Raw genomic sequence first — 14,917 nt, 5'->3', positions numbered from 1 at the left:
CGCACATTTGTTATGATAAATCCTGCACGCCAGCAAAGGTTATCTCTTAATCAAATTTTCGTGATATCATGTGCAAACGCGCCCCGCCGGCCGGCGAATTAATTTTAAATTGCAAACTGCGCTGAACCCGCCAAAACGAGTTCAAAGCCAAGCTGACGGGAAATCAATGCACTGCTACCTTTATTTCTCCCCTAGAACTTGCAGAATGGAACAAGAGACAACTGCTTCACTCTCTGGTGAAAGGACAGAGAGAAAGAGAGAAAAAGCATGAATCTTTTAGCAGTCTGCGAGAGAGAGAGAGAGAGAGAGAGAGAGAGATAGAGAGAGAGAAGGTGTGCGCTTACACATCTTAGTGGACTTAGTGTGTTTAGAGAGAGGCAGAGAGAGAGACGCCCGAGGCAGATCACAGTGATGAACAAATCCCCAAGGCTTTTCTTCCTAGAGCAACATAAAAGGACACCGCATATAAATTTAGACACCTACAACTGTTCAAACGCACTTTCACCATACTAAATGCATACATCCATCCTCTTATAGGAAGTGGCCACTTATCCTCCATTCCATGTGCTATCAAAATACCACAGTTCAGGATATCTTGCTATTTTATTGTCGATGAGATGCTGTTGCAGGTTTGTCTTTTATATTTTCCGCTTCATATTAAAGGTGCTGTATGTAAGTTTTTTTTTTTTTTAAATTAGATTCAACTTTATTGTCATTACACATGTACAAGTACAATGCAACAAAATGCAGTTTAGGTCTAACCAGCAGTGCAATAGCAGCAAGTGCAAGATACTGTACAGGAATAAGTTATAAAGTGCAGTTATAGAAAACTATAGTGATATTTACAGATGGATGTACTATGAACATTATATACAGGTTGGATAAGCTATGAACAGATTTACAATATATGAATATATGTACAGGGATAGATAAAACATGATTATAAGTGTATATGTTACAATATATGAATATATGTGCAGGTTGCTATTAATAATCAGTAGTGTGCAGATAGATAAACATGATTACAAGTGTATATGTTACAATATATGAATATATGTACAGGGATAGATAAACATGATTACAAGTGTATATGTTACAATATATGAATATATGTACAGGGATAGATAAACATGATTACAAGTGTATATGTTACAATATATGAATATATGTACAGGGATAGATAAACATGATAACAAGTGTATATGTTACAATATATGAATATATGTACAGGGATAGATAAACATGATTACAAGTGTATATGTTACAATATAAGAATATATGTACAGGAATAGATAAACATGATTACAAGTGTATATGTTACAATATATGAATATATGTACAGGGATAGATAAACATGATTACAAGTGTATATGTTACAATATATGAATATATGTACAGGGATAGATAAACATGATTACAAGTGTATATGTTACAATATAAGAATATATGTACAGGAATAGATAAACATGATTACAAGTGTATATGTTACAATATATGAATATATGTACAGGGATAGATAAACATGATTACAAGTGTATATGTTACAATATATGAATATATGTACAGGAATAGATAAACATGATAACAAGTGTATATGTTACAATATATGAATATATGTACAGGGATAGATAAACATGATAACAAGTGTATATGTTACAATATATGAATATATGTACAGGGATAGATAAACATGATTACAAGTGTATATGTTACAATATATGAATATATGTACAGGGATAGATAAACATGATAACAAGTGTATATGTTACAATATATGAATATATGTACAGGGATAGATAAACATGATTACAAGTGTATATGTTACAATATATGAATATATGTACAGGAATAGATAAACATGATAACAAGTGTATATGTTACAATATATGAATATATGTACAGGGATAGATAAACATGATAACAAGTGTATATGTTACAATATAAGAATATATGTACAGGAATAGATAAACATGATTACAAGTGTATATGTTACAATATATGAATATATGTACAGGGATAGATAAACATGATAACAAGTGTATATGTTACAATATATGAATATATGTACAGGGATAGATAAACATGATAACAAGTGTATATGTTACAATATATGAATATATGTACAGGGATAGATAAACATGATTACAAGTGTATATGTTACAATATATGAATATATGTACAGGTTGCTATTTATAATCAGTAGTATGCAGATAAATAAGCATGATTACAAGTGTATATGTATAGTGGGTGTGTACATAATTACAAATGCCCATATGCAGTGGGTATGTACAGTTCAATACGTAAACAGTTTAATGTGGTGCAGTGAATGTGCAAATTTTAAACGTGCAAATGTTAAACAGTGCAGTTATTGCGAGGAGTTTAAGTTAGAGGAGAGTGGGGGGTGTATTGGGGGGGCAAAAGAGTCAGTGTGGGGCAGAGTTTAGGAGGGAGACAGCTCTGACTGTTTTTGACTGTTCTAAAGCATAAAAATACCATAATATGTTTGCAGATATTTAAGAAACATGCTCAGCGAAAAACAATGCTGAAGTCAGATATTCAGCTTTGAAAATGTGAGTTACTTGTGTTTGTTTTGATCTCTTTAACCAGCCCAATGCCACTTTAGCCAACTACATTTTAGCACCCTGGGCTGCCTAGTTGGAAAACCACATATTTTATTTATTCATTCAGAAAGCCTCTCAAAGCATGCACCCATGACCAAATTGTGACCTCCAGTTGACATTAGCAGACTTCAAAATGAGACACAGATTCAGAGTTCCACATTAGGTTATTAGCAAATATTATAAATATTACAAGCACAAACATCAGGTGAGCAGGTTATATTGTAACCCTGTGTCCTAACAACACACTACAGTACGTGACGAGATTTGCAGTGATAAGCAATTGGGCTGTTTGCACCAGATAAAACACAACAGAAACTTGCACTTACTTCACTCCAACGAAATAGTAAGGTTTATAATCTAATTAATACATATTAAACCTCTTTAACATTATTAAATGCAGATGCTGAATCACTGATATGTGTTTGTTTGCACTGAATTATAGTTCTAAAGTCCAATTTCTAGTAGTTTATTTAATTTTTTAGATCTGAGGTGAACTATCTTCTGCTGTTTTCAGTAGTCTGCTGCCATGTAAAATAGCATTCAAACTCACATTGTTACCATTTAACACTGAATAAAGAACATGAGGTGTACCTGAGGTGATAATGTCATCTGGTTTTCTGTTGTTCAGCTGCAAGAAAATGTGTAGAAGCTGTTAAAAAAAACATAAGTTTCAGATGTTGGTTAGGATAACAACTCCTTTTAAAATGAAAATATTCCTTCTATCGCGTGCTGTTGCTTTTATTTAGAACACAGTTTAAATCAGCCTTGAATCAATATTTAGGCCCGATAGTAAGGCTTGCTCCTGATAGTCCTCAATCTGGCAACCTGCGTTTGCGTGTGTTTTAATCCAGCAATGCAATACCTAGTTCAACCACTGGGTGTCAAATTTACATACATTTTATTTACTAATTATTTAAAAACCCATTTATCTTAGTTTGGAATTTTAGGTGTTTTAATACATCAGATGATATTACGAAACTACCTTGTCAACTCAGAAATAAAATGTATACATTTTATTTTAGTAAATATTTGTGTATATTTCATTTAAATATAAGTTGTACTCAATGTTGTGGTGATTTATTTTTTAATAATAAATTGTAAGCATTTATTTGGTTAAATTTTTTTCTATTTTTATTTTAGATTTATTTTATATTATTTTAGTAGGTTGAGTAAAACTATTGAGAAATGCCACTCTGTTAGCTAACTGAAATTAAATGAGAACTTAAATATATGTCTTTATATTAGAAAACATTTATTTTTATATTTGCCTTTTTAATTGTATAGTTATTTATGTATTATATTTATGATTATTCATATATAATATAATGTAATATTTTTATTTAAATTTAGATTTTATTTTATATCAGGAAATGTTTATTTTTTATTATTTTTATTATTTATTTTAATGGTGTAGTAGTAATATATACATTATTAACCCTCTGGGGTCGAAGACCGCGTACTTGTTTTCATCTGTAGTGTTGTTTGTTGTTGTTGTGAATGTACACAACAAAAAGTAGACACATTACAGATTCAATTGATGTATTGATCTTATCTGTACGATCAAAACTGAAAGTGTAATTTAAGTTAATTTCAGCAGTTTGACGACAATACAGATGAAAACGGGTATGCGCTGTCTTCGACCCCAGAGGGTTAATCATGTATATATTACTACTACTCCTTTAAAATGAATAATAAAAAATTAAATAAACATTTCCTAATATAAAATATAATCTAAATAAAAATATTATATTATATATAAATAAATATAAATATAATTTATGAATAACTATAGAAGTTAAAATAAAAATGCAAATATAAAAATAAAAGTTTTATAAATGAGATAAATGAGAAACTAGCTGAAATACAATTTATATATTTGTAATGTTATTTATTTTGGATGTGTATTTTTGCTTTTTTGCAGTTTTTATTTCAGTTTATTTCAAAATAATAATAATATCTCATTTTATTTCAGTAAATATAAATATTTCTATTTTCTCATTTAATTTTCATTTTATTCAATGGTATAGTCCATTTCTTTTGTATATTTCTTATATAGTTTGTTTTATTGTGTATATGTATTTATAACTTTTGCTTCTGATATGCATTGCTGATAATCATAGTAGCCCTATTCTAATATAAGTAATGGTAAATGTGGAATTACTATGGCGGCAAGATGAAAGGAGAGATTTTTTGGGGTCCACGTCGGCCTCAGATGATGAAACTGCTGCCGCAGCGTTGTAATTAGGAGGTAATATCACTGTCTGTAGAGTTGCGATCCCTATGTAATTATCGCACTTGTATTACTGGCTCCTGCCTCGGCGGTTCTGGGGAATCGGGGCTTCGAGGCGTAGGAGGGGGTGAGGAGTGAAATTAAGAAATGCTGGTTTCCGCCCACAGGTCCAGAGTACGTCGTGGATGCCTCACCAACAGTACGTTATGCAACCTACGGTAAGTGCTGCTGAGGAGGTGTTCATTTGTCTTGCTGTGTGTGTGTGTGTGTGTGTGTGTGTGTGTGTGTGTGTGTGTGTGTGTGTGTGTGTGTGTGTGTGTGTGTGTGTGTGTGTGTTGGATGTGAGGAAACAGACAGATAGAGACGAATGAGGAGAGTAGATTTGGTTTATCTTTGTAAAAGGGTAAGACAAAAATAAAAGAAAAAGCTGTTGCTCTTAACCCTCATCGCCCTCTTGTGGCCGAGCAAGTAAGCAAAAGAGATTTAAAGGGATATTTCAGAGGAACAATTACAAATTTATGATTATTTATTCACCTTATGGATATAAAATATGAATGACCTAGATTGTTGAAGACAGAGGCTGTCAAATTTTCAATTAACAGATATAATTAAAGTTGCATTTGCATCTTTGCATAAAGTTGCTTATTTTAATTAAAGGTAACCCTGGGATTTAATATGTGTATGCCAAAGTTTAATGTAAATTATGTCTCTTAATGAAATATGTTGAAAAAACATGAAACTTTTACATTACTTTAAAAAACCACCTCGTTTTATACACATTTTGGACTACGGAGGTGTTTTTGTTATTATACAATGACACTGTAATTTGTACTATTATTAAAGCAACAGAACTGGAAATACAAAAGACTGATATGTTGCCTCATTGTGTAGCTTTTGGTCAATATTTTTCCAAGAAACAACATCAAAAACTGAAGCGTTGTATGTCTTCACTGATTTCCTTTATTGAGAGGAAGAGAAAAACGGATGAGAAAATGACTGATGACTTTTAGTAAACTACAGCTACTGAAAGAGTGCAAAGGTGGAGATCGATATAAGTGAGCACTTAAACCAAAGTGGCATTGTATCAGTACTTTATTTTCTGAGTTCATTTGTGGTAATAATAGCAACAGACAGTGGCAGAAGCTCACCGAGTGCATAAAAAAATGGCGCCCCATAGTACAAATTATATGTGTATATTTTGTAATAATGTAAATATTTTAGTTTTCTCCTTCATATTTCAGTTAAAGACATCATTTGTGTTCAAATATTAACAAATGCCTTTAAAGTTTTAGCAATTTAATTGATTATATTTTAAGTTCACAGTTATATTATTAAAATTTTGTGTTAAATATAAATAAATGTTATACAGATAATTGTTCTTTTTATCAGGATTATCATAATTATTTAGTTTTTCTGTTTTTTTAATGCTACGTCTACACTGATTCTGATCAATATGAAAATCACATTTTCATCTAAAAACGCTCCATGGCTGCTCTATCACTTTCAGTTCCTTTCGTCATCCACATTAAAAGGCTGAATATGCTTTTGTTCATGTTCTGCGCATGCTGAAATACGCTTTTACCTGTGTCATCCCTTCTGAAGATTGTTTACTTTCCATCTCTTTGAAAAATGTTGCAGCTGTTGACTTCCGTTGCTGAACAGTAGCTTCCAGTTAACATTGTGTCTTTTGAAGAGAGGAAGTAAAGTGCATGTATAACTGACATTAATTTTGATAATGCTTTCAATACAAAGGATATTCAAAATATCTGCTGTACAATGTTGTCCATCATGTTAACTTATTGGTTGCATGACTTTGTCAAATGACTAAAATGCATCCTTGTTTTCAAAAGCCTCAGTTTTCACAGTCCATACTACAAAACAAAAAATGGCGTTTTTAAATGTATCCACTTTGGACAGTGTTTTAAAAAGATATGTTTTACTTTCCTTAAAACACCACCTTAGTGTGGATGGAAGGCCAAAACGGAGAGAAAAAGAAGTATTTTTAAATGGAAACGTATTAGTGACTACATTAACACAGACATTAGTAATCAAATTATTTGCCTTAATCTAAATAAGACTATATTATGATTTAGGTGTTTACATGAGTTGCCTTTTAAATGTTCCTTTCATGATCCCATTTTGGATGTAGCACATAATTCAATTAACGTCATCACACTATCCACATTTTCTCTGGAGTTTCAGGTTATTTGGGGTGTTTTATTTTGGATTTGTCAACTTTAACTGCAGTTTGGGACTTCACTTTCATTCAGAAACATTTCATGCATGCTCCCCTTGACAAACGAGATTTTAGATGCGAGTATGAACTGCTGGAAGAGTGTTGTTTTAATGGAATTTTTGATACCGCATGCCCTATGGAAAAGAAAAACCCTCCGCATTTTGTGAATCAGGCGTCTGTGGTCCTTCTCTGACTCGGTAGGTGCAGAGAATAGTGTCATACTGTACAGTTGTGTGTGTTTACAGACTATCCTGTCTCAAAATGCGTCAAAAAGTCCTACATGACGGTAATAGTTTGATTGCAGTGATTACATGTTTGTACTGCACTTCAATAATGCGACTAAAATAATTAATATATGAATTAATCTAAAATCACGGTTTACATGCTCGACTCTTAATCAGAGTATTGTCTTAATCCCATTAAAATCTGATTATTGGTCACCATGTAGACATACTCAGTGTGTACATGGCCTAAATCTGTTCAAATTCTTAATACTGTATGAAAAATGTTTGCTAAATCTGATTTAAATGAGTTTTTGTCTTTCTATATATTTTTCTATTCCTTTTCTAACTATTTGTTTTTGAACTCTTCTTCAGACCCCCTAGAATGCTCTTTTAGTCCACCAGTTTAAAGATGGAACAAAGCACTTTAATCAAGTCGTAGTGCCTTTTTTTGTGTCATTTTGATGCTTGACAGTTCATAATTCTTCTAAAGAAAGGACGTTTTTCACGCAAGAAAGGAACATACAGCTGCTTAGGATGATTAAATGATGGCAGGATTGTCATTTTTGGGTGAACGGTCCCTTTAAGGCCGGTAGACTCGAAGATTCATTTCTCCAGTCTGCAGTCTGCGACAGATAAATAGATCCCTTGTCTGAGCTCCATCGACACAACTTTGTCAAGCTGGAGAGCCTCTCACTCTGTCTCGCTCTACAAACTACCTGTCTTGTGTTCTTTCGCTTAAGTCTTGTATAAGAAGGCAACCCCTCGGCTGGGGTCTGGAGGTCTGCCCACCATCTCTCTGGCTCTCACCTGAACTTGGATTTACTGTAAGCCAGGGGTCTGCATTCCTCCATGGAAATGGCCAAAGGTAGTCTGGGATCAGGGCTTTTTTTTTTACTTTCTTTCTTTGGTACGGCCTGAAAAAAGCTTCAGTCAGCTGTTTCCAGATCCGCAGCAGGCTTCATTCGATCCTGAGCAACTCGAGTAGTGAAACAGGGTTATAGAAAAGCAGGCAGATGTCTGTCTGACTAGATAATGATATTCCAGACTTCTTCTTGTTTGTGTGTGTGTGTGTGTGTGTGTGTGTGTGTGTGTGTGTGTGTGTGTGTGTGTGTGTGTGTGTGTGTGTGTGTGTGTGTCATCGAATGGGAGGTTTGATGATCATGATTATGTTGTGTAAATGTGTTTGTAACCAAACCCTCATATCTAATGATCTGGCAACCCATCAAAAAAGACCTCAGCTGCCTGAGAGAGAGAGAGAGAGAGAGAGAGGCGGTGGGAGTCTGTGAGCTGATCTCTGCCTAATTTGAAAATCCTGGAAGAAAAACAAAGGCGGAAGAAATCTTTCTTTTTTTTGTGGGTCCTGCAAAGAGAGAAGGCAAGCAATTAAAAGTGGCTGAGAAAGGGAAGCATTGTTATTGGAGAGCGCCGCTGCATTTGGCACCTTGTTACCGTGGAGACACGTGACCATAGCGACCGGAGCAGGCGATGAGAGTTTAAGCAGATCAGCAGACAATGCAGGCGCTCTGAGCTCCTCTGCACTGCAGTGTGTGTGTGTGGTGTGTGTGTGTTTAGTATACATCAGTACCTTAAGTGCACCTGCTGTTGTGACCTGCAGATTGTGTTGACCATACAGCTGAGTTATGCATTACTATTCCGACCAGATGACAGGTGTGTGTGTGTGTGTGTGTGTGTGTGTGTGTGTGTGTGTGTGTGTGTGTGTGTGTGTGTGTGTGTGTGTGTGTGTGTGTGTGTGTGTGTGTGTGCGCAATGCAAATTTTTTAATTTTAATTGAATCAACCATGAACCAAACAATGCTGAATTTGGGATTTAATTGGGAATGACAGGAAGAGGAGTTACTGCAATGCAAGTCAAGGGAAATTTAACAAAGACACATGACAGAACAGTTTTATTACCTTAGCAAAAGGATCTAGAACAGATCAGTTTTCAGCCTACTTTATTTTACTTTATTTTTTACTCTTTTGTGATTTGCCTTTGTTTCCAACTTTAATATTTTTGTAATGTTTTTATTTTAATGTTTTAAAATATTTCAGATTCTTATTTAATATGTTTTCTTGTTGTTTTTATTACATTAAGACCAAAATCAAGTGTCGTAGTGCAGCAGGATTATGTTTGTATGATTTTAATTTTTTTTGTAAACCAACAATGCTCTGTGCGTAAACCAGTATCATTCATTCTTTATATGACTTTAATAGACATTAGTCAAAATATGGTCAACCGCTTGGTAGAACAGGCAGTTAAAGGGTTAAAGCCAATTGTGATTTCCTGAAAGAAAGAAAATTCTCTAAATTACAATATTTTGACATTTGGAAGAACAGTTATCGGAATAAATATTAAATTAAAATTAATATTAAAATCGCACGCAGTAAATCTAGAGAAATGTAGCATATTTCGTATATTTAGATGTCTTTTAATAGTGTAATGATCATAGTTGATCCGTAGTCCATGCAAGACGCACATCACAGTTTGGGATGCATGTGATCCACGAATTTAATCTACAATTAAAGTTGCAACAGATTTTAAATCATTCACAGGCCTGTAGCCAGCCTGGTGAAAGGGGTGGTTCTTTTTTCTTAAAAAGTAGACATTTTTGCAGTTATTTGCCTTATTTTCTGTTTAATCATGAGATGTAAATACTGCATTTTAGTCATATTTTAAGCACTATTTTTTAGCTGAATTTGCTTGTTGGATGGTCATCATAACCACACTGTTTGATGTTCTAAATAATTCCTGAAGATTTAGAATAAATAAATGTAAAAAAAAAAAAAAAAAACTTATTTTTAAAATACAAATTAATTACATCATATATCATTAGAAAAAAATAGGAATCTGTTCAAGTTTTAAATTAAAAACCGTAGCCTGTTGTAGTTTTTTTTTTTTTTTTTGTGAAATAACAAACTGGCCAGCACATTCAACTTTCCTCAGTCAGAATTTGGCCATTTCAATAAAAAAATGATAAAAAGATTTAGAATGAAAGTTGCTTGTAAAATGTTTTCCACATTTAAAAACAATTCAGTGGCAAAAGAAGACTTTTCTAACGTCAGATTGTGTTTTCTTTCAAAGCTGTATGTTAGACTCATGAAAAATATTTGTCAGCATTGGCCAAAACTAATTAGCTGAAGTCACACCGAATTCTGAAACAGATCTAATTTAATGCATACAGTTGACAACACACATGTATCAGTATATTTGGTCCATGCATTCTGTCATATAGCGCATTTGCATCTCTTTTCTATTTCTCTTGCTTTACCTTAAAAAAATTCTTGATTAAGATTAAGACTCAAATTATGTTCCAAGATTCTGAAAAATACATGTTTTCGCAGTTCTTGTGGCTTCCATGAATGAGATCAAATTATAATAATAAAACATATTATTATATTAGGAACATCCTTTAAGTATATATATTTTTGTCCGTTTCAATGGACATCAGGTCAGAACAGTTAAGATTAAGATTAAACATTAAGATTGTAACATTTTTACTTTAATTTTGAGGTTTTTTTGTATAGATTGCACCTTGTTTATCTTCATCTTCCTGATCACTCCACATAATGTCCACATCTAGAATATTTTCATCTGCAATACGCTCAAGAACTTCAAGATCTGTATATTCTGCAAATGAAATTGTTTCACCAATGAATTAGTGCATCAATTTATATAAAAGTTCAATGAGCAATAGTTGAGAGATTTACTTTCATTCTGAACCCATTGTACACCCTAATGGACAGACATATTTGAAAATATTCTGATCTAAAGCTTGCAAGATTTTAAACTTTATTTAGTAAGTGCAATCCCTCTTTTTTTTACATTTAATCTATGAAATATTGGCAAGCATATCAAAAAGGTGGCTTATGTTTATGTCTGGAGTGAAGTGATGCCGGCTGCTTTTCCTTTTTTTTTAATTAAAGCATGCCGAGCCTTACCTCCGTTTAATTGGATGACAAGCGTCCACTCTTATGGACTGCAGGCTTTAAATTAGACTAAATGCTCAGGAACCACAAAAATGGGTTGTTGTGTGATGTCCACTGTATTGGAGACTTCCTGAAGGGGTTAAGTGTTTCATGATTTTCTCTTCTGTCCAAAATTCTGAACATGCATCCACTAGGAGAGATTATTGGATATCTATCATTTATGTATATATATCAAGATAATACAAGACAGTGTATCCTAATTAGCAACAGTATCTTCAAAAGAAACACCATGCTGGTTGACCAGCACTAACCAGGATAAACCAGCGTGAAAAATATTGCTGGTGTAAGCTAGCCTTTTCAGCAGGGTATCTTCACAGATGTTGTCAGCAGGGCACTCGCACACATACACACCAACTAGCAAGCTACCCACAATGCACCACCCAGAGGGCCATCACTCAACTGTACCTGTTACTTTCCATCCGAGCGCGAGGAAGAATCCCCTGCCACCCTAACCAAATCACATCCTGGAAATGAACATTAATGAATCAAGACCGCAGTGCATTACGGCAAAGCGGCTTAAAGTGGAACCGCTACGCAAGAGGAGAGAAAAGAAATGAAACGCTTCTCTAAGCCCCCGCTAGTCACGGTCATTTGCAGAAACAAAGAAGCCCATGTTTGAGTAAAGATTTGCCTTTATCCCAGCCCCATCGCAGCTCCGTTTGAACGCTGGGAATTGGCGCGTATGTGCGTGAGAAAGAAAAATGCACCGTATATGTTTTTCTTAATTGTATTTAAATGGTGGGAATTGCTGGTTATGCCTTGGCACACATCGTGGAAGATTAATATCAAACATCCTCCCTGGCAGCCTGCGTTTTTAAAAGCACCGGTACCTGAGAGAGACAAAAAGGAGCCACTTCCTTTTCCTGTCTCTATTTTAGATGCCTTGGCAAAAAGCTCTCCTTCCTCTGATGTCACTGGAGATTTCTGCTCATCTAGTTTACATCGGAAACCCCTGGCTTTCGACTGCAGCCACACACACACACACACACACACGTTCTGGCATCCTGGCTTTGAGTTGAAAACGCAACGAGCATACAGGCTGTTGTTCGAAGAGAGAAATCTCATTGGCTGCACCCGAAATCCCTCTCAGATTGTCACTCACTTTTCCGAATACTTCCCTTCAGGGAAATGAAGGAAAAACACACACGCATACGCACACGTACACACAAGCGCAGCTTTAATCATCTGTCTAAGTCTCACACTGATACGGCTGTAAATTAGAGTGGAGAATTATTCAGCATGGATTTCTTTTTTCCTCCGCTCATTATGAAAGCTTGTCGTGGGGCGGGGGAACTGTTAGCTTGAGGCTCTCGCTTCTGAAAGCTAAGACGCGGCGGGTGCTGAGCGGAGCGGCTGAACGCTTTACCTCTGAAAGCGTGAATAGAGACAGAGCGCTTCTGACACCAAGTGCCTGTACAGTTTATTCTTCAAGCGCAGGCAAGCACCAGCTCCACCAATCTGAGCTGGCTGAGAGAGAGAGAGAGAGAGAGAGACTGAAACATGGCTCTGTGTGTGTGTGTGTGTGTGTGTGTGTGTGTGTGTGTGTGTGTGTGTGTGTGGTAGTGTGTGTAAAGGCTGTTAGTGAAATCAGGGAGAATATCTCTTTCAAAGATGTTCACTAACTGGTACATTTTAATCAAAGTGGGGGAGAGTACTGACAAGTTTTCATAAAAACCTCATTATAATAGATAATGTGTTTAGCAGAAATGTATATTTTGCTGTGGTTACTAACTCGCAACAGTGCTCTGTCAAAATAAGGGGTTATTTTCTGTCAATGTAAAACAACTGCAGTATAACTTCACTTTAGGCAAAAGTTGCACATTGTTAATTCAGACCCCATAAACAGAGACGAACGTAACTCACTGGTGGATCTAAAGTAACACAATAATATTTGCTAGATTTACTGGCTTAATCTTGTTTAGATTGAATACAGTATCTGACCCTGTTAATGTTAACTGCAAACATATTTTGTGCTTTATTTTTGCAAAAAATATTAAACTGCATTTTCATTTTAAATGTCACTTCCATCGTATGTTTCAAAAGCAATCCAACAATGCAAAATATTAACTTTATCTATAGTTTTTGAATATTTGTTTATTATTATTGCCAAAATGCATTCATCTTATAAAACATATCAAAACACTGAAAATGAAGTGGAAAAATAAAGCATGGTTATTATCAGTGGGACATGAATAACAGTGTTGCATTCGCCCCCATAGGATCTCTTTCCATTTTAACCTGAATTATTTTTAAACTGAAAAACTCGGAGGGCCCTATCAAACACCCAGCGCAATAAAGCTCACAATGTGTTTAACCTTAACGCGATGTATTACTATTTTCAGACCAGCACAACCCTAATTTTCACGTTTTCCACCACGTTGTTTAAATAGCAAATTAATTTGCGCCACTTTGTGGACTCATGGGTGTGCAGGTCTAGAAAAGAGGTGTGTTAAGGCGCATTGTTGCCTTGTTGCTGTTTTGAGGAACTAAAATAGACTGTGCAATAGACCAGCTAAAATCAGGTCAAAAGTCCAGCACAGAGTACATTAGTTGTGCACCTTAAATGCTTACACATTGCTTAATACACACAGGATGTACTGCAATACACAAATATGTTTACAAATGAAAAATAATTAAAGGATTAAAATATTACAAAAATGATTACTTTATACATAAATATAAAAACCACTGCCTGCGTGCCTTCATCATCTTGGAAAGCTTTTTTCAGTTTATTTAACTTGTTTTTGTATAATGTTGTTAATATTATTAGCAGTATTATTTATTCTGAATATTTATATTTGTTATATTAAAAACAAGCTTAGATTTGTCCACCTGTTGGGCTTTAGACCAGATGGGGCATAGCATCTTTAATTGGATATAACTCAGTTTTTTGACCACACTTTATTATTATTGTTCATTTATTTGTTTGCTGGAAATTAAAACTGATTTTAGAAATTGAATTAAATCTTTGTGCTTAACAAACAGAATTAAAAATGTAGACTAATGGATGTCTTTAGTGAAGTGCATACAACTCCGTTTCCTTATCCACGAAAGAGAGAAAGAGAAAGTAAAGAGGCCGAATAGAGGAGGTTCATTCTTTATCTTCGCACTGCAGATGGTCTGTTTAACTAGTGAAGCATTCAGTATTTCCACTTACAAAGTCCACCATGTAAATGGCAAATGTGCCATGGCGTTACCAACTGACTCTTAACGGAAATTGGAGATAAGACTCTGATTGATTTGATACACCTTATGCTCAAAACACACCCATTACTCATTAAGAGAATAAGCACAACCCTGTTAGACCAGGTGCTCAGGCACAAAACATATTTTTCCGTCCTTAAAATAGCAGAAATGGATTCGGACACTCTTGCATGCTTTTGCATTATGTGCTTTGGACTTTGCGCGTAGACTGTTAAAATAGAGCCCAGAGATTTCAAACTCAAGGATGTGTTATTGCACTAAATACCTGTAGGTTGAACATTAGTGTGACACATAAAAAAAGAAACACAACTTGTAATAAGGAAAAAAGAGCCACTGCAATAATTAACTTTTTGCACTTAAAAACAGAAGTTAGGAGCTAGCTGTGGGACACGGCCTGAACCTCATGACATTTGGCA

At 34.7% G+C, this 14,917-nt stretch overlaps 1 protein-coding gene across 13 annotated transcripts in view; it reads left to right on the top strand.

Annotated features, from left to right (window-relative positions):
* rbms3 (RNA binding motif, single stranded interacting protein) overlaps window positions 1–14,917 on the top strand; it is a 264,037-nt gene that overhangs the window by 230,507 nt on the left and 18,613 nt on the right. For 6 of the 13 annotated variants that reach the window (XM_009292541.4, NM_001431058.1, XM_073925299.1 and 3 more), the window contains exon 10: window positions 5,019–5,069. The exons of the other annotated variants lie outside the window; for them this stretch is intronic. In XM_009292541.4, coding sequence (XP_009290816.1) covers window positions 5,019–5,069 — 51 coding nt within the window. The remainder of the gene's footprint in view (window positions 1–5,018; window positions 5,070–14,917) is intronic. 13 annotated transcript variants of the gene reach the window in all.

The sequence above is a fragment of the Danio rerio genome, chromosome 16 (genome assembly GCF_049306965.1).
Source record: "Danio rerio strain Tuebingen ecotype United States chromosome 16, GRCz12tu, whole genome shotgun sequence".
Classification (NCBI taxonomy): domain Eukaryota; kingdom Metazoa; phylum Chordata; class Actinopteri; order Cypriniformes; family Danionidae; genus Danio; species Danio rerio.
This window is presented reverse-complemented; position numbering and strand designations above follow the sequence as displayed.